The 26,122-nt window shown below is 37.4% G+C and overlaps 1 protein-coding gene across 1 annotated transcript in view; it reads left to right on the forward strand.

Moving 5' to 3' along the window:
• The window catches only part of PREP (prolyl endopeptidase), a 104,716-nt gene that overhangs the window by 12,789 nt on the left and 65,805 nt on the right, over window positions 1-26,122 (forward strand). Inside the window, exons 5-7 of the mRNA XM_082047852.1 lie at window positions 2,342-2,551; window positions 3,790-3,911; window positions 14,000-14,105. Of these exons, the coding sequence (XP_081903978.1) occupies window positions 2,342-2,551; window positions 3,790-3,911; window positions 14,000-14,105 (438 nt within the window). The remainder of the gene's footprint in view (window positions 1-2,341; window positions 2,552-3,789; window positions 3,912-13,999; window positions 14,106-26,122) is intronic.

A 26,122-nucleotide genomic window follows, 5' to 3' on the forward strand; every position in this document is an offset into this window, starting at 1 on the left:
CCAGAAGGAAGAGTTAGTGGATGCTTCTTTAATTGTGACCTAGCTGAAAAGAATCAGTCCGGCATTTTTTAGTGAGAAGTCCTGCCTTAAGTTGTGGATATAAGGATAGGGTTCATATAATCTTTCTGTATTTCTAAAAAGTTTATGACAAAGTCTCTTTCCAAATGCACTTAGGATAAACAACAACCATGGAAGAAGAGGAGAAATTCTTGGTGTTGATAAATACTTAATTTAAAAGGCAGGGACAGGAATAACTGATCAGCTCTCGAAGTGGAAATCACCAGTAGGCTTCTGTCAGGGTCTGTGCCAGGACTTGCACTGTTCACTGTGGTCATATACAAGGTGTTTCAAAACAGCAGACCAAATTTTAAAGCAGTATATTTCACTATGGCAACCTGGCTGCTTGTATGCTGGGAGAGGCATCTAGCAGTAATGATTTGAAACTCTATGCCTTGCCCTTTCAAGTGGTAAGAGTTTCATTCATGGGAGGTTCATAGTTGCAGAAATATAGTGATTTCAAATTGGGTCTATCTTCTTGATATATCCTCTATATTTCTGCAACCATGAACGGCTCATGAATGAAAATCTTACAACTTGGGAACATAGACCATTTATAAAAAGGTTACTAAAGCTTGATAACTCATTAAACTGTTTAATTTTTTTATGTAATTGTAACATGTTGCCATCATGAAATATACTTCACTGAGTCCACCTTTTTGAAACACCCTGTATATTACACAAATGAGCGAGCAGTGTGGTGGCAGAGTTTGGCAATGATAAAATGTTGCTCCAGGTAAAGGCTGAAGAATGACTGGAGAGATGCAGAAAGACCTTAGGGATAGTGAGTGGGCAATAAACTAACAAGTGGAAGTCTCTGTGCAGATAAATTAAGTGGTGCACAGGGGACAAACAATCCTAACCTCATTTGTAGAGGAATGGATGGAATGGACTCTGAGCTGACCATGACCATTTGGGAACAATTCTTAGGCTGTAATAGGTAGTTCCATGAAAATATCAGCTTGGTTCTTGGTAGCAGCCAAACAAGCACATCGAATGTCAGAAATTATTAAGAAGGAAACTGAGAACAGAAGACACCATTACCATTAGCAACCCAGGGAGTTATACAGTAGCATTGAATAGAATATAGTTCCTGTCCCCTTAGCTCAAAGCGTGCTCTGAAATACAGTTCAGAGGAGGGCAGTAGGAACAATCAAGGGTATGGAGCAAAGGTCAGGAGCAACTGAGTGTTCCCAGATCAGTCAGGTTACAGAAGGGACAATTTAGCAGGAGTAAAATAGAGGTCTACAGAATTATTTGTGGCATGCGGTAGCATGGAGAGAATAAATAGGGATTGCTTAGTTGACATTTTTTCTATTACAAGCATTAAGGGATTTCAAATGAAGGCGGTGGGAGTAGAGTCCAAAGCAAACAAAAGGAGGTGGTGGTTCATACCAGAAGTAGATTTGTAGGACTCCTTACCAATGGATGTTGTTGGTGCAAAAAAAACTTATTGTGGGTTTAAGGGCAGGCTGGACAAGGTCAAGGAGGAGGAAAGTACTGAGGATTATTAACCAACTACTTCATGGAAAAGACGTGTCCTAAGCTAAAAATGGCCAGAGGTTGTAAGAATATTTGAGGAAAATATTACATGTGCTTGCATTGGTGTTACTTTAGTAGACATCTTCTTGTGACCCCTTCTGAGGATAGCTAGGTGGAATCTTGGTCTGAATCGGAATGGCCACTCTTATGTTGTAATGGGTTATTAATCCATTTGCATGCTAGTGGCAATTTTTTCCAGTTACTTCAGTTTTTAGGGCTTTGCAGGGGCTCGTTTTCAGTGTCTCCAATACTGAAGTGCTATTTGCTTTATTTCAGGATGCACTTCATGTTTCTCTTTTAAAATATCACTTTAAGTTCTCTGCCTGTGTGTATTTTCAGGGAAGTAGTATTCTCAGGGAAGTAGAAAAGTTATGACTCAAATAATAATTCAGGTGTTGGGCATAAGCGATGTTAATGAACATACTTACTGAGTATGCATGTCTGAACTCAGATCTGTTAACTACTTGAGAAGCCCACAACTGCTGGAAAAGTGCTACAAACCAAATATGATAGCAGATGTAGTTGCCTTCGCTGTCTTTTAGAAGATAAACTCTCTTCTCTCAGTGTTTGGTGAATGCAGTTTTTCTAACTGCTTTCCCAATTTCACCTCTCTTTCATTGGGATTTGGCTAGTGGGTAGTAAATAATACAAAGCTTTATGGCAAAATAAGAAACACTTTTTTTGAAAGTGCTGAGTCCTTGTGCTGGTTCTTATTTCATCTTGTTTGGTTCCAACTTCCTAGGTTATGCATTCAGTGAAGATGGTGAATACTTTGCATATGGCCTGAGTTCTAGTGGCTCTGATTGGGTTACTATCAAGTTTATGAAAGTAGAAGGTCCTGAGGATCTTCCAGATACACTAGAGAGAGTTAAATTCAGTTGCATGGCATGGACCCATGATGGAAAAGGCATGTTCTATAACTGCTATCCAAAACAAGATGGGAAAAGTGATGGTAAGTATGGTTGTACTAATTGCATGCTATATGGAAGCAAAATTATCTTTTCAGTAATTGTTGCAACAATTAATGAGCTCTACTAGTTTATACTGAAAATAAATAGCTATACTAGTTTATACAATTAGATATCAGCTTATGTTGTCTGATCAAAGCCTGTCCTCAGTTAGTGTGAGTATCCTCTTGTCTGCCTGTGTTTTCTTAAAAGTCTGCTGCTCCATTTCCTTTTCTCGGCAATGATTTATTTAGCTTTCATACAGGGTGTTATTGGCTGGAATTTGATGTCTGGTGACAGCTTACTTAGATCTGTTCCCCTTATGCATCTGTGCAAGCGTAGGTGAACTGGCTTGGGAGGCTGACCTTATGAATAGCAATCTGGGGCATAAGGTTTTTGTTATTCAACCAGATTAATTCATCTGTGGTTCACAGCACAGCAACACAAAATATATATGCTAGCAAAACTTAAGGAGCAGCACACAAAGGGGAATAAATTGCTGAGGAGTGTCACTAGAGGAGGAATTTAGAAGCTCTTCTTATAAGGCAGTGCTACTGAAAAGTTTCTTCTGGACCTGTGCTCTTTGTTAAACCTTGGAGAGAGCCCAGATTTTGCCTCCATATTTGCTTCTGCAGCCTATCATTTTGCCACACTTGCAAGTTAGATACCCACTTTGTGTTTTTTACTTTTAAACACTTTTGTACTTCAGAAGCTGGAGTGTTGGAAAATGTCGCAAGAATTAAATTTAAAAAAAATCAAGGAGCACCTCTTGCAGTGTTTTTAAAGACTTTTTTTTTTTTTTGTCATTTTCAGCAAATGGAAGTATGAAGATTTCTAGCATATTTATTAGCAATAAATCTCCCCTTAGCTGCCCAGGGTGAAGTGGGAGCAAAAACATCATTAGAGGATGGCAGGGATTGTTGTTGTTTTTCTTTGAGTGCTTAGTATTTCTAGAAAGCAAAGCCTGAAATTATAAATCTTTAGATTTGAAGATAGTATTATCAGCAAATAAAGGAAAGGGTAACTTTGAACAAGTTTGCAGGGTGCTTTGAAGTTTTATTTGATTTGGGGACTGTTGTTTATTTGGAGGGGGATGGCTGTAGACTCGAACCACTGTAATTATCTCTGCTGAAATACTCTTCTCTTTCACATGGAAAGGAATACAGAAGTTGACACTGATTTTATTTGGTGGTTGTTGGATTTCTTTGAGAGCTAATTGGTTTAAATATCTGCATTTCACTAGGCACTGAGACCTCAACTAATCTGCACCAAAAGCTGCATTATCATGTATTAGGAACTAACCAGTCGGAAGACATCTTATGTGCTGAATTTCCCGATGAACCCAAATGGATGGGTGGAGCTGAGGTATGGTGAACACCCTGAAGTTTGTTGTCATTATGTTCAGTTTTTCAGATTCTAACAACTGGTAGTAGTTATAAAGAGGAAAACATCTTGTTAACAGAACATTTTTTTTAGTGTTTCAATATTGACCATTCAGCTAAGAAGTGCTGAAAATAAGACTGTCTAATTTACTTTAAATCAGTCCTCATTCCTGTAATGACACATTTACATATCCTTTATTGAGGATATTCTGCATGATGTACATTCCAGGACAGAAAACGATCGTTCAGTGGGCAATGTGTCACTGCTCTTTTTTCTTCTTAGTCAGTGTTGAGCTTCACCCTTCACTTTTAGCACAAAATGCTTATTCCAATAACCAGCATATCTGGATATTCCCTGCCATATATTTATTTTGTTTATATTTATTTTCGTAGTATCTTTCCTGGAAATGAAATATGTCTATTCTACTTACTTGAAAAATGGAGACATACAGTTAAAATCTGTTAAAACTATGTGCCCATTTGGAGACTTTGAAGTCTCCCAAAAGCAAGTTTATTCAGCACAAATACTGTATGGACTGTGTTATTGGAGATGGAACAAGTCACTGCTGGAACTGATTCCTTAAGCTTTTATTTTTGAACTACTGCTATATTGTGCAAAGTCCTGGGATAGCTAACCATCTTCCTGACATGAATGCTTCAAAAGACCCTAAGTTTTGTAGCTAATATGTGTTCTATATTTCATGTTGCATTTAACAATTCTTGATGGAGCACTATGTGTTAAGTGCTGTTGGGATGTAGTGGTGGTCATTCTGTTTATCAGGGAACTGATGTTTTTCCAGTGGATAAAAACCTGTTGTGGTTCTTTGCACTCTCCTAGCTACTATGTTTATTTAGTACATTTTGTTTCTCTACAGGGTCTCTTTTGATCTGACACTTTTGAGAAATATGAAATGTTTTTACCCTGGTTGGGTTATTCAGTTCCTAGAATTACTTTTCCTTAAGAGAACCTCTTTTTAACAATTTGATCATCAGTCTGTGCTCACCTTTCTATACAATAACCCATGAAAATGTTCAGGTTTTCTTTTCTGTGGGCTGCCAGAAAAGAAAGGTTCTTTCAGAGAATTTGAACAGTGGGATTCAAAATGAGACAGTGAGTGAGAATGTGAAAGGTTCACTAGCAAAGTGACCTCACTGAGCTTTCTTTGTACAAATCAGACTTATCTGTAGGTTCTGTGAATAATCATCTCATCTATTAATGAAACATACCTTTAACAACTGACCTGAATATAAGTGTAAACTTGCAAGTAGGGCTTCAGATTTTTTTTTTTTTTGCTGTTCAAAAACTAGTCGATTCTGTTGTCTTAAGCTGGCAATAAAAAGTAATTTGTAAATCATTATCCTTATTTTTCCCTAGTTCTGGAAATAAATAGGCTTTCTGTTGGTGACAGATGTCTTCTAGTGATGTATCCACTGATTCATACAAGTGATGCATATTATTATTATTATTATTATTGCTTTGCAGCATCATGAGCTAAACTACACATGTTGTTGTGAAGGCAAATTCAGTTTCCGTGGAGGAGGGCTGTTGCAGTCTGATTCATTAGACTATACAGCTTTTTAAGGCAGTGAAAGTTTGCAGTCTTAGATGATTTTAAATCCCATGGAAGTTATATCTTCTGTAGTAGGTATAGAGATACACCTGTCTTATAGGTAGCAGAACCTTCTTTGAGATAATAGCACACTAACAGAGCCTTTTCTTATCTAAGTTGGAGAAACAGGGCTGGAATATTTCAAGATCAGAAATACAGAACTGAATATGAGGAGGACCATGGAAGAGAACTCATAGTATACTGCTTGTAGTGAGTAGCAAGAGTTTGCCTGGCCAGGGTGCAGAGAAATAGCCATCCTGCATCTCCTGGCTCCTCTATTGTGAAAGAAAAGCTTGAGGCAACCTTAAATGTAAAAGTAGTACCTTTTTTTTTCTGACACCAAATGTCTTGGGTAATTTTTGTGATTAATGAACATATAGCCCTTATAATAAATGATCAAAAGGCCTTTGGGGTGGGAAGAGGGGACTGGTAGTAGTAACTTTTGCTGTAGAATAGGAAAATGATAGAATGTAGCACAACTACCAGTTTTGAAGCCCCTGGAATTGAAACAGCCTCCTAAGTATTGGGAAAGTGGGGAGGGCAGTGAATAGATAAAAGACCTCACTACTGTGGGTTCTTCTTTAATAAATCTATGTGGCTGCTGATGACTGTTTTGTTGACCTCTAGGAGACATAAACTTCCAAAGATGTTGGTATTTAAGAAGAAATGATATTTTAGAAAGGAGTGGTAAAACAGTGATCCACATTGGTAAATAATCATGAGTTTATCTAAGTGAAAGTACTTTAAAACAGTTGACATTCTGGGGTTGTACTGTGAACTCCACCTGTAAAATGTGGTTCTGTCATTCTAATACTAATTAAAAATAGTCTTTAATGGTCAGGAAATATTCTGCAATAAAAAAAAAAAGCAATTGCAAAATGTGGTTTCATCCTTGTGCAATCTGTCAAATCTTTTCAGGCCATTCAAACAAGTTTTCTGGTCAACTTTTCTGGAAGTATGTGTTTGAGAAAATATAAGACCACAAAGTAATAGGGAAATAATTAATTATGTGGATTATTGACACTGTCCTGAATATTCTTACTTGGCACTAATATACTGCCACAGATTTTAAAATACAGCTTTGCACAGCTCAACATTTTATGAAAGTCTGTTTTCACGCATTCCTGCCAGATTACTAAACAAATGTTTTTATTTTACAGGGCCTTGCTGGGCCAAATAGGTAAAGACATTTGGGTTTTCTTGTGTTTTAGACAAGCTCCAGAAACGACAACTGGATTATGGTTTGGATGGTCTAGTCTCAACTACCAAACCTTTCTCTATAGTGGGAGCAGAACTCGAACTTCCATACTTGGATTTAGAGCAGAATTTGCAGGTTTCATAACCTTTGGGTCAAAGGAGATTAATACCTTACTTGCAGTTGAAAAGCACCTGGCAAGGAGATCTTCAGAGCCTGCAAAAGTGATAATGTTGCCATAATACTTAAAAAAAAAAAAAGAGTAATCTCAGGTGCACTGCAGGGAGTCAGCATGGTGTGTATTTTCAATGGAGAGAAGAAACTACGTTACTGATTAGGATGAAAAAAGGCTTGTGTAAAATTTTGTCAGCTTAATACATTTACAAGACAACATGCAAGAAAATAGCTTGAGGGTTTTTTTCTTCATTACACATTCAACACCAGCCCCAAGTATGCTTCATTTAAACAAAATCTGTGGTGCTGAAAATGTTGTTGCCATAGAAATACAGATGCATTTCCAACTCCTCACTTAAACGGATTGCTTGTGAGGAAGAAAAATATGTTTATTGTTAGCCAGATATATAAGTTTGAAAAAGAGGTTATCGAATCTTTTGATTAGTCTAGAAAAAGCATATGTATTTCTGGTACAGATTCTAGGGTGGTGAGGGAGTTGGGAAGAGCAGGATTGGAGTTTATTTGAATAACTTTCCAGTAGAGGGCAGACTGGTTTGAAGATTTTTTTGTTTTAAAACCTTGGCAATGTCATTGCTACTCTCAGAAAGAGGAGCTTCCCATCCTTCTCTAAGTGGCATGTTCTTGCTTCCTCTCCAGACTCACAGAGCCTATCTCTCTTTCAGAGCCAGACTGTTATTCTCAAAGTTAAACAATAAGTTATATAAGAGCCTTTCACAGTTGGCAATGTTTAAAGTCCCTATGGTACTGGCAGGAAAGTAAACAGAAGAGAAAGCAGGGGGTGGGGGGGGAACCCTCCCATCCCAATTCTGCCAGCAGTAAAACAAGTACAGGTTTTCATGTTGGTGTCTGACAAACACAGTGCACAGTCCCTGAACTGACTTTTTTTTTTTAATGTTTAGTGCTGTGAGTTAACATCAGTGGTTCTCAACCAGGAAGATGATCTTGCAAATGAAATTCAGAGCACAGAGTAAGCTGTGCCAGATGTGTTCTTGCTACAGTGTGTTTTCACTGCAGGAGCATTAAGTGCAACATCCACAGGGCAAGAGTGAGCAGCACGAAGGGGAAGGGCTCAAAACATTGTTAGTTTGCTCAAGTGAGGCTCGCTGCTGGACTAAATGGTGTTGTGGGAGTTTTTCTGAAGACTTGCACTGTCTTTGTCAAGGCTGAATTTGGAATAGAAGCCTGCTATGAATATTTTTTTTTTTCAGCCCTGGTAATGGGTCTGGAGAATTTTACCATTAAGAAACAAACAGGCAATTTTCTTGGCTGCACATGGGGCTGTGGTAGATGGCAACCTCTTACATAGCCAAGTTCCTGATGCTTTGGTGCTTTCATTGCACTCAAAAGCAAGCTGAAAGCCACAAGAAAAATAATGTGTGGTGTTTGTCTGTTGCTTCATAAGGCTACTGATTTTACTCTGTGCTAGATTTAAGAAAGAGAATGCATGTAAATATGTATGTACATATTGCTGTGCTCTTCTGAACAAGGCTGCCTTGTGTCCTGTTATAAGCACAATGATCGAGGGTCAAAGCCCCAGTTCTCTGGCTTTGGGAAGTGTTCTTCAACCCCAGGCTTAGCAGAGGCTCAGAAGAGTATGGTCAAAATAGAACTGCTCTTCATACCAGCACATTGTATCTGAAATCCAAGAATAAAAACCTGCCTGGAATATGGAAATTGAATTAATGCCCAAAGCAAATTTTCTAACCTGGGGAATGGATGGAGAAGCACATCAGCATGTTGTTTACTTATAATCAGTCTGTGTCCTGCACAGAGTATGTCAGGCCTGTTCCTCAGAATGTAGTAAGTGGTTTCTTTTGGATCTAATCCTGAAATTATGCAGTTCTATGATCAGACATCATTAGGTCTTTGAAGTGTAGTTGATTAAACCAGTAGGATGCAAATAGAAAACAAAGCAAAGCATTTGCAGTGTTAGAGTACCAGCTTCAGGGGCCTTGGATTGTGCAGACAGTCCCAACAGGTCGCTTAGTGAAAAGGAGTTCTTGCCCCAGTCCTCATTCTCTCAAAGCAGAACATAAAATGTGATAGGAGCTATATGCAAGCTTCAGTGACTTTCTAGCACCACTGCAGAGATAATGTCAGAACACAGCTTTATGTGTTTTTCATTACAGCCCTGTCCCCCAAGCCCCCAAAACAAAACAAAACCAAACAAAAACACCAAACCAAAACCTTCAAGATCATTTTACCTTATGAAATTTATGATGTTAGAATACTTGAGGCTGTTCAGACAGCATAGTTAATTGCTTTCATCTTTTACTGACCAAATATTGTGGCAGTTTCTATAGAAATTTTTACTTCTCTGTAGAAATTTTGTGGTTTTTATCTTCAGTATTTTGCTTTACTCATCTGATATGAAGCTTTAAAATATTGATACATAATGCAGTCAGTCACTCTGGGTGGTTTTAACTGTTATATTCATAGCATATATTGAAAGTTGTAGGCATTTTAAAATGCTATGAGTTTTTAATTGCTGGTTAATTAATGCCATGCATCGCATGGTTGCATCTTTATTGTGATCCATCTTGCCTTCTCTGGATGGTTTGATTTTTTTTTTCCCATGACTGGGTACATGGAGTCCGATTACTAATTTGACCATTTGGCTCTATTTGAAAGTTTTGATTCTGTCTGTGATTTTGTGACCTTTATTTATTTTTTTTTTTTTTATGCAATTCATTTGCTCTGTTTCATTGGAAATGCATTAGATAGCAATGACAGTTGCCTTGTTCCATATGCAAGGGACATGGCTCTATGAAGAGTAGTAGTTTGTAAAATAATCAGAGGCAGATCAGGTTGTAGATTACTGTCAGATTATAGCGTTAATATCTGCAGGTAAGGGAGAAGTCAGTTTATCTTTTCCTGAATAGAGGAATATTATCTAATAACTGAATTTTACTTATTTAATTTTTTAAATATATTGTTATGCAGAAAGAAATTATACAGTGATTAGTGTTTTTCCAACTTGATAGTAAAAAGGGCAAAGGTGGTAAAACTTTTAATTGGTTAGCTTAAAAAAGAATTATGTGTGTGTGTATAGCTGCCTTAATATAATACCATACCCTCAAAAAGCCCATATTTGTGAACTAAAAATAGAGAACTCTTCCTTATCCTGAATCTTGCAGTGGTGACTTCCCAGGGAGTATTCAAAGAACTGGCATTAATATTCACTGAAGTTGCTGTCATGCACTTTACTTGAAAGCAAAGCACTTTAATGTCTCTTCTATTGACGTTTTAGTTGAGGAGTAATACACAAAGCCAGGAAGTCTGAAAACCCAACGGCCTTCTCCTGTTCATTCTTTTTATTTAATTATGTATGAATTTTTGGTCTGAAATGTGCTGCTAGTAGACAAAGTATTTAACTTCACTTTTGCTGTGGATCCTCATAGATGGTTGCTGCTGTTATAAATGCAGAACATAGAACCCTTTGGGGTTCCTTATATGGCATGTCTATGAATGAACTATGTTTTGTAATGAAAGAAAAAACTTTAGTTGGAAAACTCATTTTACAAATTAGGCTTTAAATGATGTTTCTTCTTTTGATATCAATTCATTTCTTGAAGTTACAAGTAAACCACTGTATCTGTTACTGTTTTTCTAAGCAGTGGTTACTTTTCATCAAAATGGAGAGAACACCTAACATTGAAACAAAATTGCTAATAAAATACAAAAGTACTCCACTGTAACCAAAAACTTCTCTGTAAAGATTTTACTTCAAAGGGTTTGATCCTTGAAAGACTAAATAGAATAGTACTTGTGAGCACAGCTATCATAATGATACTTCTGTATGTTTGTATGGTGTCAAGATGGTCACAGCAAATATTTCAGAAATAACAGATCTAATAAATTCAAAATTGCCAAGTGACTGAATGGCGGCAGTGAAACTACCCACATCAGCTTTTAGAAATAATCTTTCCTTTACTACTGCTGTGTTATGCTGATAGAATCATGGCTATGCTGAAGGTTTTTAAAAGCTCCAGTTAAAAGGCTACAGGATTTTTTCTGCCCTGTTTTGACAGGACCTAAATGTCATTTTAAGATGTTCAATTGCTTTATAACCTCCTTACCTTTTGCCAGTGGGTGTTGTTTGAAATGATAGAAGTTACATTAATGAGAGAAATGTGCACCAACTAGCATTTCAGATCTCAGAAATTCTTGAGATGTTTCCTTTTCAGCTTGAATGTCGGAAACCAGGAGAATTTACTTCTGATCCAAGCTGTCAGTTCTGACATTACAGCTGTCCCCCTTATGCTGAACTACAAATGTATTCTAAGATTTGAGTGAAATGCTGGTATGAAATTTTAGTTCAGAAGTTTGTGGGCCAAGAGCAAGGATTGCAGTCCTGCTCATGAAGATGAATTAGCAGCGTAATAACCTGAATGATAGCTGGGGAATCCTGTTTGCTTTTGCCATTCTGAGACCCAGACTCTTATCTGTTGGCAGTATACAAGAGTCAGTGGTATTCAGGCTGTGATTACACATTGGTCAGTGCTGCCATCTGAGCTGCCCTAAATAATCTCTGTCCGTATTATTCATGTTTCCATCTGCTTGGGGCAGTGTGTTAGCTCAGCCATTTGTGCAACTGCACAGTGAACTGACTGAGATACTCATCTGTCAGGGGGGCTTTCTATTTTTTTTTCTGTATTTTTAAATTATTATTATTTATTTTAATTTTTTATTTTAATTTCCCCCCCCTCCTGTCATTGTCTTTGTTCTGATTTTTTTTTTTCCTGGATTCTTCTTTTTTTCTTTTTTTTTTTTTTTTAATAATGTGCTATTTTTTCAGCTGGATCAGCTGCTCCATTCTAGTTTACCACACAAATCGTAAATGGTTGTGTTGGTATGGTTAGGGGCATGAACTTGCATGGATACAAGCAACCATAGCAGTAGGGAGAGATGGAGGTGGAGACCACTTGTACCACTGCCAGTATTTGCTCATCAAACTGTAACTTTGCAATGTCGATGTCTAAATTTGCAGTATAGTAGTAAACATTTTAGCATGCTGCAGTCAGCAGTGTCTTGTCCTGTTTCTGTCACATTCCTTTGGGTTATAGAACTCACTGGTCTAAGAATAGCTTTCGTGATAGAGACAGACCTAATTGGCATCCCACCAGCAATATGCTTTGGGAATTCCTACTTCAAATTAAACATAAACCTGTATCAACTCTTCAGTAGTCCAGCTGGGAATGTGGAAGTAAAAACTCATTAGATGTGCTCAGATTTGCTGTCAGCAGAGGTTCTGAATTGCCGTTGCAACAACATTATCAGAAATTTGTAAATAAGTTTTCTTGGGTAAAGCGAGCAGTCTTCTGTTAACCATTAACTCACAGCATCAAAGAACAAATTTGTGTGGGTTATGACTATGACTGAAAGAATTCTGTGTGTCATACTCTCGAGTTTTAACTGAAATTTATAGTTGTGTATACCACTTGCAATTACTTAACATGTTTTATGAGTTGGTGAGGAAGAGAAAGCAACTTGGTGTTTTTACAAGTATGAACAGTTGTTTAAGCAGCATATTGCAGTCACAAGTTTAATTAAAACTGACACCTGCAGTTAATGTTTGTCTAAAAACACTGAAGATGCTTCTTTGAAAAAAGATAACCTAATTTTGGTTTCCATTTCTGGATATACTCCTATCTTGGAAGGAGAAGGCAAAATGTCTCAATTTTGCAGGTTGCCATATTAAAGCTATCCTAGCTGTTTCATATAATTTTATTCTATTGGGGGGAGGTGGGGGGTGTTGGTTGTTTTTTATGTTCTAGTAGGAATCTTAGGTGTTCTTTTCTATTTGCCTTGTGACCTTTCAGCTGTTTGGACTTCTTTTAGTGGTATGGTTAGTTGATGGCAAAATGGTAAAAAATATGACTTGCAAACACTCATTTGGGTTGGTTTTTTGTATTTGTTGTTTTTTGAGGGATCTTTGGTTGTTGGGGTTTGTTTGTTAGTTTTCAGATGCTGAGGTTTTACTCTCCATTCTACGAAGTTACCTCATTGTGTGTTCAAAACTGTGGATCTGTTTGAGTAGCAGTATAGTTAGGACCAAATTCTTCTGAAATTTATTTCACATAACTAATTCTACAAATATTTTGTACAACTAATGTTATGAATGTTAACCAAAGAAAATTTGAGAAGTAATCACAATATATGAATAAGAATTTTTTTGATGCTGAGTTTAGGGCCAAATGGAAAGTTTCCAGAACTCAGAGTCATACTTTGTGACTAGAGGTCTAAATTTCCATTAGATATTGTCATATAAGAATGTGGATAGGAAACAGCCTTCTGTCTCAGCTGTTAGTAAAACATCTAAATCTGCTGATTTTGGAATATGCTCAGAACAGCTCAGCCAGGAGAGGGAAACTTTTAAGTTGATGACTTCCTGTTACTTCCTGCCTTTCCTTGATGGGCTTGCACTTTCAAAAGTTTTGCCAGGAAAAAGACTATATTTTCAAAGCCCGAGTAGAAAGAAGGATTCATTGATGGCTATGTACCAGTAGAGATCATTTTGGAAATTTTATCCTGTGGGTATGTGCATGTGCAAAGGCAAACAAAGAAGCTTCACTGGAAAATTTATAATGTGGTTGTAGCTTATAATGTTCGTTCAACAGCAGCCCACAGAAAAGACCACAGTGAAGCAGGTTGTCATCCTGCAGCCCATGGAGGTCCATGATGGAGCAGATATCCACCCTGACTCATTTAGACACCTTATTTAGCTGGAATACTGTTAAAAATCATAAACTTCCTTTTTTTTTTTTTTTTTTTTTTAATTTTTTAAAATTTTTTTATTAACTGTGAGAAGAAACAGCTGTTTGGTTTTCATCTCCTGAAATGTCAGCAGACTGTACGTATGTTACTTGTTGATGTAAGCAATAAGTGTGAGTTCTTGGTGAGTTCTCAATATTCCATGCACATCTGTTCACTCTACTAACTGTGGCATCAATTTATTTTTTGCTAGGGGTTTAGGGACTAACTTGTCAAGTTGGATTTTTTTTGTTTGTTTGTTTGTTTGTTTGTTTTCAGAGGATGAATTGTCCTTGATTTTCCTGTAACTTCTTACAGGTATCAGACGATGGTCGATATGTCCTGCTGTCTATCCGAGAAGGGTGTGATCCAGTGAACAGATTGTGGTACTGTGATCTAAAGACGGAGTCTCAGGGTATATCAGGTGTGTGTTTTCTTGCTTAGTAACTTTTGCTTCATTTTAAGATGATGTAAGACTTAAAATACTTTATGGCTAAATATATATATTAAAATATGTATATTGCTTAACCTCTTTTTTTTTCTAATGCAGACAGAATGAGAAAATATGCACTGCTTCTGCTAGCATTCTGTCTTCTGTTATGGATCAGTAGATGGAAAACTCCATTCTTAGTCTGTAGTTTGTTTAAAAGGTCACAAGGAAAAGTTGAGATTATATAAGCAGCCTTACCAGGGTGTATTCTGTTTCTTTGTATACCACTAGTGCTTTTCCATGTTTGATTTTTTTATGTTTTAGAAATTTGTGTGTCTCCCTGCGCTGATCTCCCCTATTTTAAAAAGTACTTGGTTTATAGGTAACACTATTTTAAATTCATATAGTGCTAGCAAACAAACAAAAATCCTCTAGTGCTCTAGAAATATAACTTCACTTTATAGTATCATTATTATTATATAGTATCAGTATTATTATGGTAGAAATATCTGCTCGTGTTTCAAATACACAATCATGAACTGCTCCTTCCTTACCTTCTAGTTGGATTAGCCTTTGGTTTTTGTGTTCTTGGCTTTTTAGCCTTGATGGTATGGGCTGAAAGTATGGTACTTTACTCCATATGATTATTTTTTATGGTTGGCATAGTTAGTTGTTTCTGCTTATTGGTGGGTTTGTATTTCGAGAGCACTGGATTATTGAAATCTCTTTCTCAATATGTGCTTTGCATAGAACGTAAAGCTTTTGATTCTTTGCAGCTTCTGCCTTCCAAAACTTCAGAAACATAGTAAACATGTCAGTTCAATTTGCAATTTTCTGGCACAGCAATTGTAGAAGTTGCTCATGAAGTTAGGAGCAATGAATGCCAAATTTCATTATTTAAGCTGTTTTAGACAAGTAAATAAGCAGCTCTAGAATAACAGAGTTTAATGGCAAGTGTTTTTCTTGATTTAAGACTTGGGTTTAACTGCCAGTTTGTGTGGACTGCTCAGTAATATTTCAATGTATGTTCAGATGGGTTAAGATTAAGCAATGCTTAGAGAACTATGTATAACAGAAGCACATGCTTAACAAAACCATGAGATACAGAAATACTGACCCTTGTTATGCTGTCTGTAGAATGCAGTGTTCTGTACAGGGTCTATCAAACCAAACCACTTGTCATGAAGTATTAAGAGAATCAAGTTCCTTAGAAAAGTGTCTGTACTTTTAAGAGACCTTACATTATCCTTCTGTCTTTCAGTACGAACGTTTTGAATAGACCTCATACCTTCGGTGACATCTAAGATATTTCTTGCAGTTTTCCTCTTTCAGAACTATTGAATGTTTAATCTGAGCCTTTTTACTTGACCTGTTTACAACGATCTGTTCAAAAATCTGTTCTAGTGTTCAGAATACTTCATCTTAGTTTTGAAAAAGTATAAAGGAAAGTAAGATAGCTAGTGTTTTTCCAGTGTCCTAGATGGTACTTGATAACTAGATTTGCAGACACATTTTTTTCTTCCCTACTTGGTCTTTTAATCCAGGTTGTCCAAGAATACACAAGTTCTTTAGAAAATTGGTGGTTTATGCTTTAGGTCTTTCAAGTTTGAAACGGCTTTAGACTTATTCAGAGGACATCAAACACAAAAGGCAATGAGGCCTTTTCAAAAGGTAGCAGGCAGTAATATTTTTACATGCCATTCATTACTTATACCATATATTTCTTTGTGAGGAAGTAAAAGCAACTGCTAAGCGAAAGGTAATAGATGAGATTCTATTTTTATGAAGTTTGTGGCAAAACCTTGATTACTGAAGGATACACTTCAACAGATTGTTTTTTAAAGCTGTTTTGTAACATATATTGTTTATAAAATAGCATTTCAATCATGTAATCGTGAATTTCTTTTTATTTTTTTTAAATACTTCCTGTCTGAAGGTAAACATACCACTAAGTAGTTTGAAATGCTGTATGTAAAAGGCATGATTTAAGGAATCGTCTGTACTTAGAAATGCACAAAATGCAAAGAACTGATTTTCATCTATTGCTTATTACCTAAAAAAACTATTTCAGAATGTAATGTAAACTAACTTAGGGGCACTTTTCTTGATTTTAGTTGCTAGCAGTGCACTCTTTTCCTTTGACAGAAGGTAATCAAATTTCTTAGTTGCTTAAACAATTTTCTTTAAAAAGAACATCTTCTCATAGTCAAGAAATACGACCACTGAGGAGTGAATGTATTTTTCTTCTGATGTAGTGAGGGCCTTGTGGAGTTAACTGTAGTTTTGTTACTATTTCTTAAAGATGTTGGTTGCAATGATAAAGGCTGCTTATTTGGCCACATGGTGACAAATGGCTGTGAAGAAGTCATGAAGTTCAGTGTTACAACCTCAGTGCTGACTGCCAAAGTGCCAGGTGGTTGTCTGTGGGAAAACTGCAGGGATGTCTGTGAAATGGCATTAATTATGGTTATAGATGAATAGTTTATTCCTAAGATAGAGAAACTTAGATTTTTACTGGGAGATAAACATCCATATTTCATGATTTAAGGAAAGTAACATGGCATAATTTGATTGGTTTTTTTTAAGAGTGTAATTACTTGTTTACATCTGTGTATATTACTGGTGCTTCAGAAGCAAAGAAAATGAGTTCTGAAAATTAGCAATAAATGCTGTTATTAACACTTTCTGCTTCTGAAAAGGGAGAAAGGTTTTCTTGCGGCGTGGTAGGTTGGAAAGTGTCTCTCATGTTGGGAACTAAAATAGCCACAAACTAGAAGGAGAAAGTCTCCTCTGTCTGTGGGTTACATGTAAATTTGTAGAGGGTGAAAATGGCAGGGTATCTTTGACTGAGTGCATGTTCCCTAGACACCCTTCTCTTCCTCTATACCTGTGGCAAAGTTTGCATTAGAAAATTCTGCATAATGTTTCTTTCAGTGGGAGTTATGTCAGGACAAGATAACAAAATAGAACCAAAAAGTTGCATCAGACCTAGATCCAGTGTGTCCTGATCTACTATATTGAAAAACTGGTTATTTCTTATCTAAGGTGCAAGAGGTCTTTTAATTATTGAAACTTTTTGCAATGTTCGAAGTGACTTCTGTGTTGGTTTCCTTCAGATTAATATTACTGAAACCACAAAGGGCTGACTTCTTGCCTGTTTGTTTATTATGGTGTGAGGTATGTTTCACAGCTTTTAAGTTGACTCATTTAGTGTCACATTTCAGCATTTAACCATTACTGTACCAGTGATAGTCTTAATTTCTAGACATATTTAATGTGGCAGTAATAGATTTTGGTTTGTTTGTTAAGTTTTATAACTTTGGTTGTTTTAGGCCTCAGTCCTCAAGATTAAAACTTGCTTTAGAGGTACTGAATAAATACTCTGGAGAGTTCACAATCCAGGATCTGTGAAGCCTTAAATGAGTCAATAGGAATGTGACAAATTGAAAAATATAGTTTCTTTAAAACAAACCAGACTTACCCAAAGAGAAGCACTAAGTTGCTCTATTCAGTGAAGAATGTACAAAGAAATTTCTCTTAGCAATAGCACATCTGTCATCAACACCATTCCATTAATGAAATGAGAGTTTTTTTCCTTCTCCTAGGCCTGAATGTTTATTAATTCTGTAGGACAGATGAGGACAAATTGATTTTATCCAGATCGAGTTTGATTAGTTAAGAGATGTCTTCATTTCATAATTTGTACAGGGGTAGAATTTAATGACATTTGTTATTTCATACTTTATCTAATAGTCTAGTTCATTAAAACAGTGAAAAAACAGTAATTATAATATTTTCCAAAGTTGAACCCAAATGATCTGCTTTTTCAGTATTTAGTGTGTTTTGAAAGTTCATAATTATAATTTGAGCTTGTCCAATCCCAAAGTGTCTTCATTCTTGTTTTACAGAAGATGAAAATACAAGCTGAAAAATACCACGTCAGGAAGCAGTGAGAGAATGGAAAAGAATGTATTTGACCTCTTAAAATAGTGTGGTACATTTTCAAAGTGTGCCTCTTAATGAGTAGTGATCTCCAAAACTGACAAAAATCAGATTTCCAGGGCAGTTGGGTTCCATTTATCCTAATAACACTTCTAAATGCAAATAATAAGCAGATTATCTGCATAAAGTCTTTCAAACAAGGAGCATAATTAATTATTGCTATCCTCACTGATTAAAAAATGAACTGAAGGCAGCTAAAAAGCAGCTCTCATCTTACATCAGCGTATAATCTCTACCTTTTATATTATATTTCCTGAAAAGAGAAAATGAGTCTGATACTTGACACTCCTCTGTGAAGGTCCCAGTCAACATACCCTCTGCTGCCTTTTGCTGTTGCTGAAACAGAGATCTGGCACAGAATTTGCAGCGAATGTGGCAATAATTTGTGTTTATGTTCTTCTCAGTACCCTCCTGCTGGAAGACCCGAGTCCTTCAGCTCTTCTGTTTGATAGAAGCACGTGTTCAGGCTTCCCACTGCTTCATTACGGGGTGGGCTGCGCTGCCTGTGGAACCCAGGGGCTGTCTGTGCAGTAGCAGGTTATGTGCTCTGACACTGGCACCAAGCTCACCTCTGTGCCAAAGCTCTCTTCCTCCAAGACATCGTAACTGTGTCCAGGTTGCCTGTTGGGAATGATTTTGGCAAATACTGTCCTCCAAACTGTGACCACGCACAGTCTACAGATGTGAAAGGGGATGATGTGCTGGTAGTTAAATAGTGCAGAAGTTGTGGAGCAGTGCATCAGGCCTATGTCCCACCTCTCTTTTATATACTTAGGTGTATATAACCAGGTTGATTTCACACAGTATCACAGTATGTTTGGGATTGGAAGGGACCTCAAAAGATCATCCAGTCCAATCCCCCTGCTGGAGCAGGAATGCCTAGGTGAGGTCGCACAGGAACATGTCCAGGTGGGTTTTGAATGTCTCCAGAGAAGGAGACTCCACAACCTCCCTGGGCAGCCTGTTCCAGTGCTCTGTCATCCTCACTGAGAAGTAGTTTTTTCTCAAATTTAAGTGGAACCTCTTGTGTTCCAGCTTGATCCCATTACCCCTTGTCCTATCATTGTTTGCCACCAAGAAGAGCCTGGCTTCATCCTCGTAGCACTCACCCTTTATATATCTATAGGCATTAATAAGGTTACCCCTCAGTCTCCTCTTCTCTAAACTAAAGAGACCCAGCTCCTTCAGCCTTTCTTCATAAGGGAGGTGCTCCACTCCTTTAATCATCTTTGTTGCCCTACGCTGGACCCTCTCCAGCAGTTCCCTGTCCTTCTTGAACTGAGGGGCCCAGAACTGGACACAATATTCCAGATGTGGTCTCACCAGGGTGGAGTAGAGGGGAAGGAGGACCTCTCTCGATCTACTAACCACCCCCCTTGCAACACACCCCAGGATGCCATTGGCCTTCCTGGCCACAAGGGCACAGTGCTGGCTCATGGTCATCCTGTTGTCCACCAGGACCCCCAGGTCCCTTTCCCCTATACTGCTCTCTAATATGTAATTTCCCAACCTATACTGGAACCTGGGGTTGTTCCTGCCCAGATGCAGGACTCTACACTTTCCCTTGTTAAATTTCATCAGGTTATTTCACACAGCAGCCTGTTTGTTCTACAGATGGGGATGTGAATTATGTGTCATCGAGTAGAGAGTTCTTGTCGTTATGTGTTCCCAGCTGAACTATTCAAGAGCTGAGGAGATGGCAATGTTGGGTGATGGACAGAAATGAGGAAAGGAAGTAATACAGTTCCAATTTGCCTGAATGAAAGTTGTGTTCCTTTAAAGAGCAGTCGTCACAAAACACAAATAGTAGAAATATTAGTTTGGTAATGACTGTAATAATTTCTATCCAAAAAGTTGTCTTAAGGAAATAGAGGTAAACTTAAAATGTGTTCTCCATCTCTCTTTCTTTCCCAATGTGCCTGTCTTAGACCAAGGACTGCTTTGTGAGGTATAGAATTGTTTAGGTTGGAAGGGACCACCTGAGATTCATCTCCTTTGTTCAAGCAGGGTCTGCTAGAACAGGTTGCACAGGACTGTGTCTGGGTTCTGGATATCTCTACAAATGCTCTCCACAACCTCCCTGAGCACCGGGTGCCAGTATTCGACCACCCCACATCAAAAAGTGTTTCTTATGTTCAGATTGGATCTCACAGCAGTCAATAGGAAATTGAAAGTGTGGATGGGATCGTTAATAAATTTTGCTGTACTGCAGGAATTTGGTCACTGCCGAATTCTGTGTTGGAGGTAAACTGAGAATCACTTCCAGATGCTGGATATGTTAGAAGAGATGAGGGGCTGAATTCACCTCTTTAGACTATTAGCTGAAACTCCTGCGTTCCAGTGCTCCCCTGCAGCTATTACGTGGAAAGAGTGTGTGAAATGAGAGTCCTCATGATGATTCAGTGCATATGAAATACAAGTAGCCCTCTGGACAGGTCTGGACCTCTTTGCTGATTGCAAAGGGTGTCCATGGCTGTTAGCTGACATGCTCCTGAAATTAGAGGGAGGGAAAAAGAAGAGAGAGGCCACAAAACTGAAGGCCACTTTCAAAAATTGGAATGGGAACATTCCTCCCATGACATTTGAGAAAAGTACAAAGCTGAGGTGAGAGAGAAAATGACCTGATTAAGATATGGGTGTTTGTGAAAGAAGATCTCTGAAAAAGAGAACTAGTTGCAAGACTATTTGAGTTATTAGTTACTTCAGAAATTGTACTGCCTGGCACAGAGGGAATGAGGAAAATTGAAAAATGAGAGAAAATGTTAAGACATAGCTAGCCTAGCATCTAGGAGATACCACATCTGTTATGTTTTTAGGACAGAGTGCTTTGTCAGTGAAGCTCCAATATAGTAACCTCAAAGAAGAGGTTAAATAACATTAGATTAGAAAGAGGAGAGGCTTTGATTATTTCAGTCAAAATGCTTTTGCATCCTGGAGATACTCGCTGAGGACAAATAGTCTCAATTTGCAACTGAAAGCTGATGGTGATATTCACTAAGCTGGTGACTGAATTGTTGAAGATAATTGACCAGACAAGGCTGTCAAATATGCCAGAGACAGGGCTATGATTTTGGTAATGAGGAAAGAAAAAATAACAGAGCTGGTAACTAAGGGAAGGGACCTAATACATGGAATAGACCTCAAAATTGAAAGGGCATGACTGTTTGTTTTTTTTTTTCCCTCCTTCTTCTGTAATAGACCCCGGCCATCACTGTTCCATATGACACTTCCAGTATTTGGACCTGCCCTTTAAAATCCAACAGATGCAAAATTCTCTGGTTATAGGAGTCTCTTTTATCCTGTTAAATTTCTTTGAAATGCATGAGAAATTAAATAACCACTTGACCGTGACAAAATAAGTGCGTATGTGTGTACTTAAGGACTGAAGTGACACTACCACTGTAGAAGCTCATGTGCTCAATGTATGATGTTGCTCTACAGCAGCGTCCTGGCTGTAGCAGCCCAGATAAATAGACTGATCTGACTTTTCTTTGTCTAGATAAGGCAAAACAAAAATGTAATAAACTGTTCCTATCCCAGACATTTTATAGGCATGTTACGTGTTGCTGGCTTTCCTCGTACTGAGTAGTAATGTTCTGGTCTCTAGGTTGAGGTTTTTGTAATAAGTGAAAGATGTTTGTGTTGCCATGAAATGATCCATAGTTTGGATCCCTTCTGTGGTATGCTGTACAGCTTATTTAGAAATAGTAATTGCTTTTATAATCTTCCTCATTTTAAGAAGGCCTTAAGAAAAAAAGAAAAAACAACTTGGAAAATTCCCTATGATCTGACAGTATATATTATAGATTGTTAGCAAAAAGAGGTAAACTTTTTATTTCATTTTGTTGGAGTTCTTGCTGATTCTTGTGGGACAATCTGGTTTTCCCTTTCAGCCTCTAAGATGAAAAAGTTGTAGACTTATTTATTTACATTACCTAGATATCCAGTAAAAACAGGACAGGTATGTAATTGAGCATAAATATGGAAAAAGTTCACAATTTAAAGAGGAAAAAAAGGTTTAACAGCTTTGTTGTTTTGTTTTTTTTTTTTTTTCAATTGGATGTGCTTATGCTGTTACATTAATCTTTTCAAAAACTTCCAGAAACCATTGAATTTAATTTGAATATACAGAGGAAATCTTCTTCTTGCTATGAAAACATGATACATGTAAATAAGAGTAAAAAGGGAAGACTACACGTTCTGTCCATCTGCTGGGGAAAGAAATATCTGAACTCCTGTAAGCCTGTTACAAGCTGCTAATATATTGTGTTGCTTAATAATTCCCACAGTAGCTGATTCATTTCTGAATTCACAGTCATCTTCTGAGTTCTGTCAGGCAGGTACTTGATAAGTGTTTTTTATTTCCACACATGAAATATACAGTTTCATTTTGCATTCCTGTTTCTTCTTTCTTTACTAAGGTGGATTCCCCTTCCCTACCCCACTTCACTCTATCCTGCAAATTTAAGCAAAATAATTCAACTGGACACTGTGCTGTCTGACGGAAAAAGACCAATAAAATAAAACTTTACTCTGAGGAAACAGATCTCTTAACATATAGGTAAAAAAAAAAAAAAAAATTGTACCACATTCCTAATATACGCTAAGTTAGAAACAAATTTCGCAGATGAGATAGGCAACCTTTTAATTTTAAAAATCCTAAGTACAACATATCTACTCCACTGCAATGTAACTTTCTAAACCATGATTTTACAGTATAAATAAATTCAGAACTATGTGAAATTTGTTGATACCATACTTGAAATATTCCAAAAGAATATAACCCCCTCCTGTATGTCCATCTGTGTGCTGATTTAGACTAGTTCAGCTAAAACAAATCCCAAAGATTAATATAATAATGAAAAAGTATATCATAATATCTATACTTGACAGAGAAGACTTGAAGTTGTATATGCTCATATGAAATCTATCACCACCCAACTTTTAAGTATAATATAAGTGGTAAAAACAATGCCTTACCCTCCAAAAGGGCAGAATAATATTTTAGTTGTTTCTCTGTCTCTTATCCCAGTGGTGCTGGGTTTTTTTGTGGCTCCTTTAAGGTTTCCTTTTAGCCCACTGGTCTTGTTTTCTGACTAATAGTCTGGCAGGCAGTGATGCTAAATCAAAATGCCTTGCTGTTTTGAGGTGTCTGACTTAGGTTTCAGCTCACATACCTTTAGTTATCTTTGTTGTTTTAAATAATTTCCATTTTTTTTCACAGAATGTGTTGCTTCCATTTTCAAGAGTGGGAGTCATCTTCAGTCATCTTGCTAGTGAAGAAGGATTACTGTACTGGGCCTTAAAAATAAGGAACATAATGTATATTTCTGTGTTGTGTCCCGTATCGGATAGTTCTGTAACATGATCTGGACATTACAACACAGAAATATTTCAATATTTATATTTCAGATTCTTTGCCACCCCATGGAACCTGCAGTCCTGAGCTACATTTCCATTCTATAAAATTCAAAGAGAGACAGGGAGCACAGAAAAGGATGCATGATGACCTGCCTACTGAGCTACTCAAGTTAGGAAATAGGCAGTGTTGAGGTGAGAGGGACTGAGAGTTGAAACTACATGGGATGTAGGTACTCCATGTTCAATAAGTAGCTGAGGTATCACAAAATATGCAAGAAGTGGTGTTTTTCCTAAAATGGCATAATGTGGAAGACACATACTGTGTCTTTACTTGACTATGGATGTTGTCTCTTGGGATGAGACTCTGTTCACTCCATACTTTGCCTCCAGCTGAGCTTCTTAACTTCGATATTATATGTATTTTAATCAAATCAGAATCTAAAAAATGACATTTTAAGTGCTCTGGGAAAACATGTTCCTTGTGGAAGTCATCTGCTGGGATGTCTGTCACCTCTGTGCATTTCAGTAAAGTATTCAAGGTGTCAACCAATCCAGAGTAAATTGCTTTGATGTAGAGGAAACCTCTGGCTGAGCTTTCTCACAAGTTAGCTTTTTATGAAACATGGTTTGTGCAATATTTGCCACTTCATTATTGCTTTCATTAACTTCCTGCACAGCATGAGTTGTGGCTTCTCTTTGCATGTACGCCCTTTAAATTATAAGTCAAGAGATAATATAATTGAAGACTCTGTGCAAGCATGACATTTATTTTATTAGTTCTGCTGTACTGAGGGCAGTTGTATCTTGTGCATTCATTGATTCTTGGTATGTTCCAGTGGCTGTGGACCAGCGGAAGTTAACTTGCCCTGTGGTGGGCAGGAAATTATCTTGACTCTGAATGGAGATCACATCTAATAAATGAGAGTAGGCCATTTCTAAATACTTGAGAAATTTTAAGGATTTTACTTGCTTATTTCTACATTTGAAATTTTAAGTGTGTCAGGTTGCCCTTCCCCCTTTACTATATATGATTACTTATGATATTTTGTCAACAGCCATAGGTTAATTGAATGTTCAGTGTGATCTTCTGTAATAATTCTTGTCAGTTTGTTTTCCCCAGAAGATAATCTACACAGCAGTGTTTCTGTTTCTTTCCATGAACATCACAGGGAGCATCTGAGCATCTTTTCTGCTTCTCAGGTTAGCTAAAATGTTATTCATGCTTCCTTTTGCCCCTTCACAATCTTTATACAGTATACAGGCTGAGTCATTTTCCTCTTCAAATATTCAGGTTGTTTGCTAGGTTTTTAAATGAGCTATTTGTGCCAAGAATGCTCCTTTTCAGAATAGAAAATCACTGCGATAAGTAACTTATGACAAATACACATCTATTTTTTATGAGAATTTTAAATTAGTCTGGATACATAAGAGGTTTGGGGGATATTGTTTCCTGTACTCCCCTGCTACCGTGTGCATCTTGTGAATCCCACCAGGTTAACCCAGTTTGCGGCTTAGTTTTTACCACAAAACTCTCCATGTTAGAAATCACTAGGTCCACCAATTTTATTGTCTCATATCAAAGTGTTTTGCAAATACTTCATTCCTCAAGACTAGATACCTTTAGTCATAATTCACAGTGTTGTGGCAAGACGATACCGAGAGAAGACACAGCTGGGCTGTTTGTTAAGCTTTTGGGGGAACTCCATTGCTGTACTCTGCTTCAGGCAGCTGTGGGTAGTGGGACTCTTTCTTTCCTGCATGCCTCTTTGGTTGCTTACGTAGTGGGATTTAGAAAGATGAGGGAGAATTAAAACCACTCTTTATCAGCCACTGAACCAACTAATGCAGTTTAGTTTTGCTTTATGAAATTTCAGTAGCAGAGGTGCAACAGCTGTATGTTGTGTGAGGAAGGACAGCACTGGGGGTTCATGTCCAGAAGGTTATCCCTCCTTCAAGACTTCCCTACTTATCTTGCCAAACTGTGAGGATTTTCAAGCCTTGACTCTTTCAATATTTGAAAGTGATCTAATGCTAAGTGTTTCTTTTCCTAGTACCTGAGCAGAGTTTTTTACTATTTTATCAAACCTGTCTTCCAGAAGACAGACAGCACTTGACTTTGCTTGTATGTTGAACCAGTCAAACAAGTCAAACTTCTCTCATTGATCACTTTGCTTAACTGTTGTTCTTGGTATACCTGAAAATGCCTCATATTAGCCAAACAGCTGGATACACAGTGATAAAGTAATTATATATTAGCAAACCTTGTTGTACACCTTACCAAAACAAACAAACAAACAAACAAAACACAACAAAAAACCCACCACCAACAACAAAAAACCACCACAAATGAAAAAACAATGGTGTTTTTTCTGTAGCATGTCTCTCACTGTTTCTGTGCCTGGTAATAATTTTCTTTTTCCCTCTTCTTGAGAAATTGTTTCTTTTCTATTAGATTGTCAGCCTTGACTATTTATTCTTTTGACTGTGCGGTTTGGTGCAGGAAAGAGGGAATTTAGCACAAATCTATTGGCGTGCAACAAGAGTAAATGAAAGCTCTTTAATCAGCCTTGGCTATGAACTGAAACCAAGATGACATGGCTGATCGGTCTTGTTGAAGCTGTTAACGTTGACCTTTTTCTTTGTTTTGC

The sequence above is a fragment of the Streptopelia decaocto genome (assembly GCF_964273445.1).
Source record: "Streptopelia decaocto genome assembly, chromosome: 3".
Lineage (NCBI taxonomy): Eukaryota > Metazoa > Chordata > Aves > Columbiformes > Columbidae > Streptopelia > Streptopelia decaocto.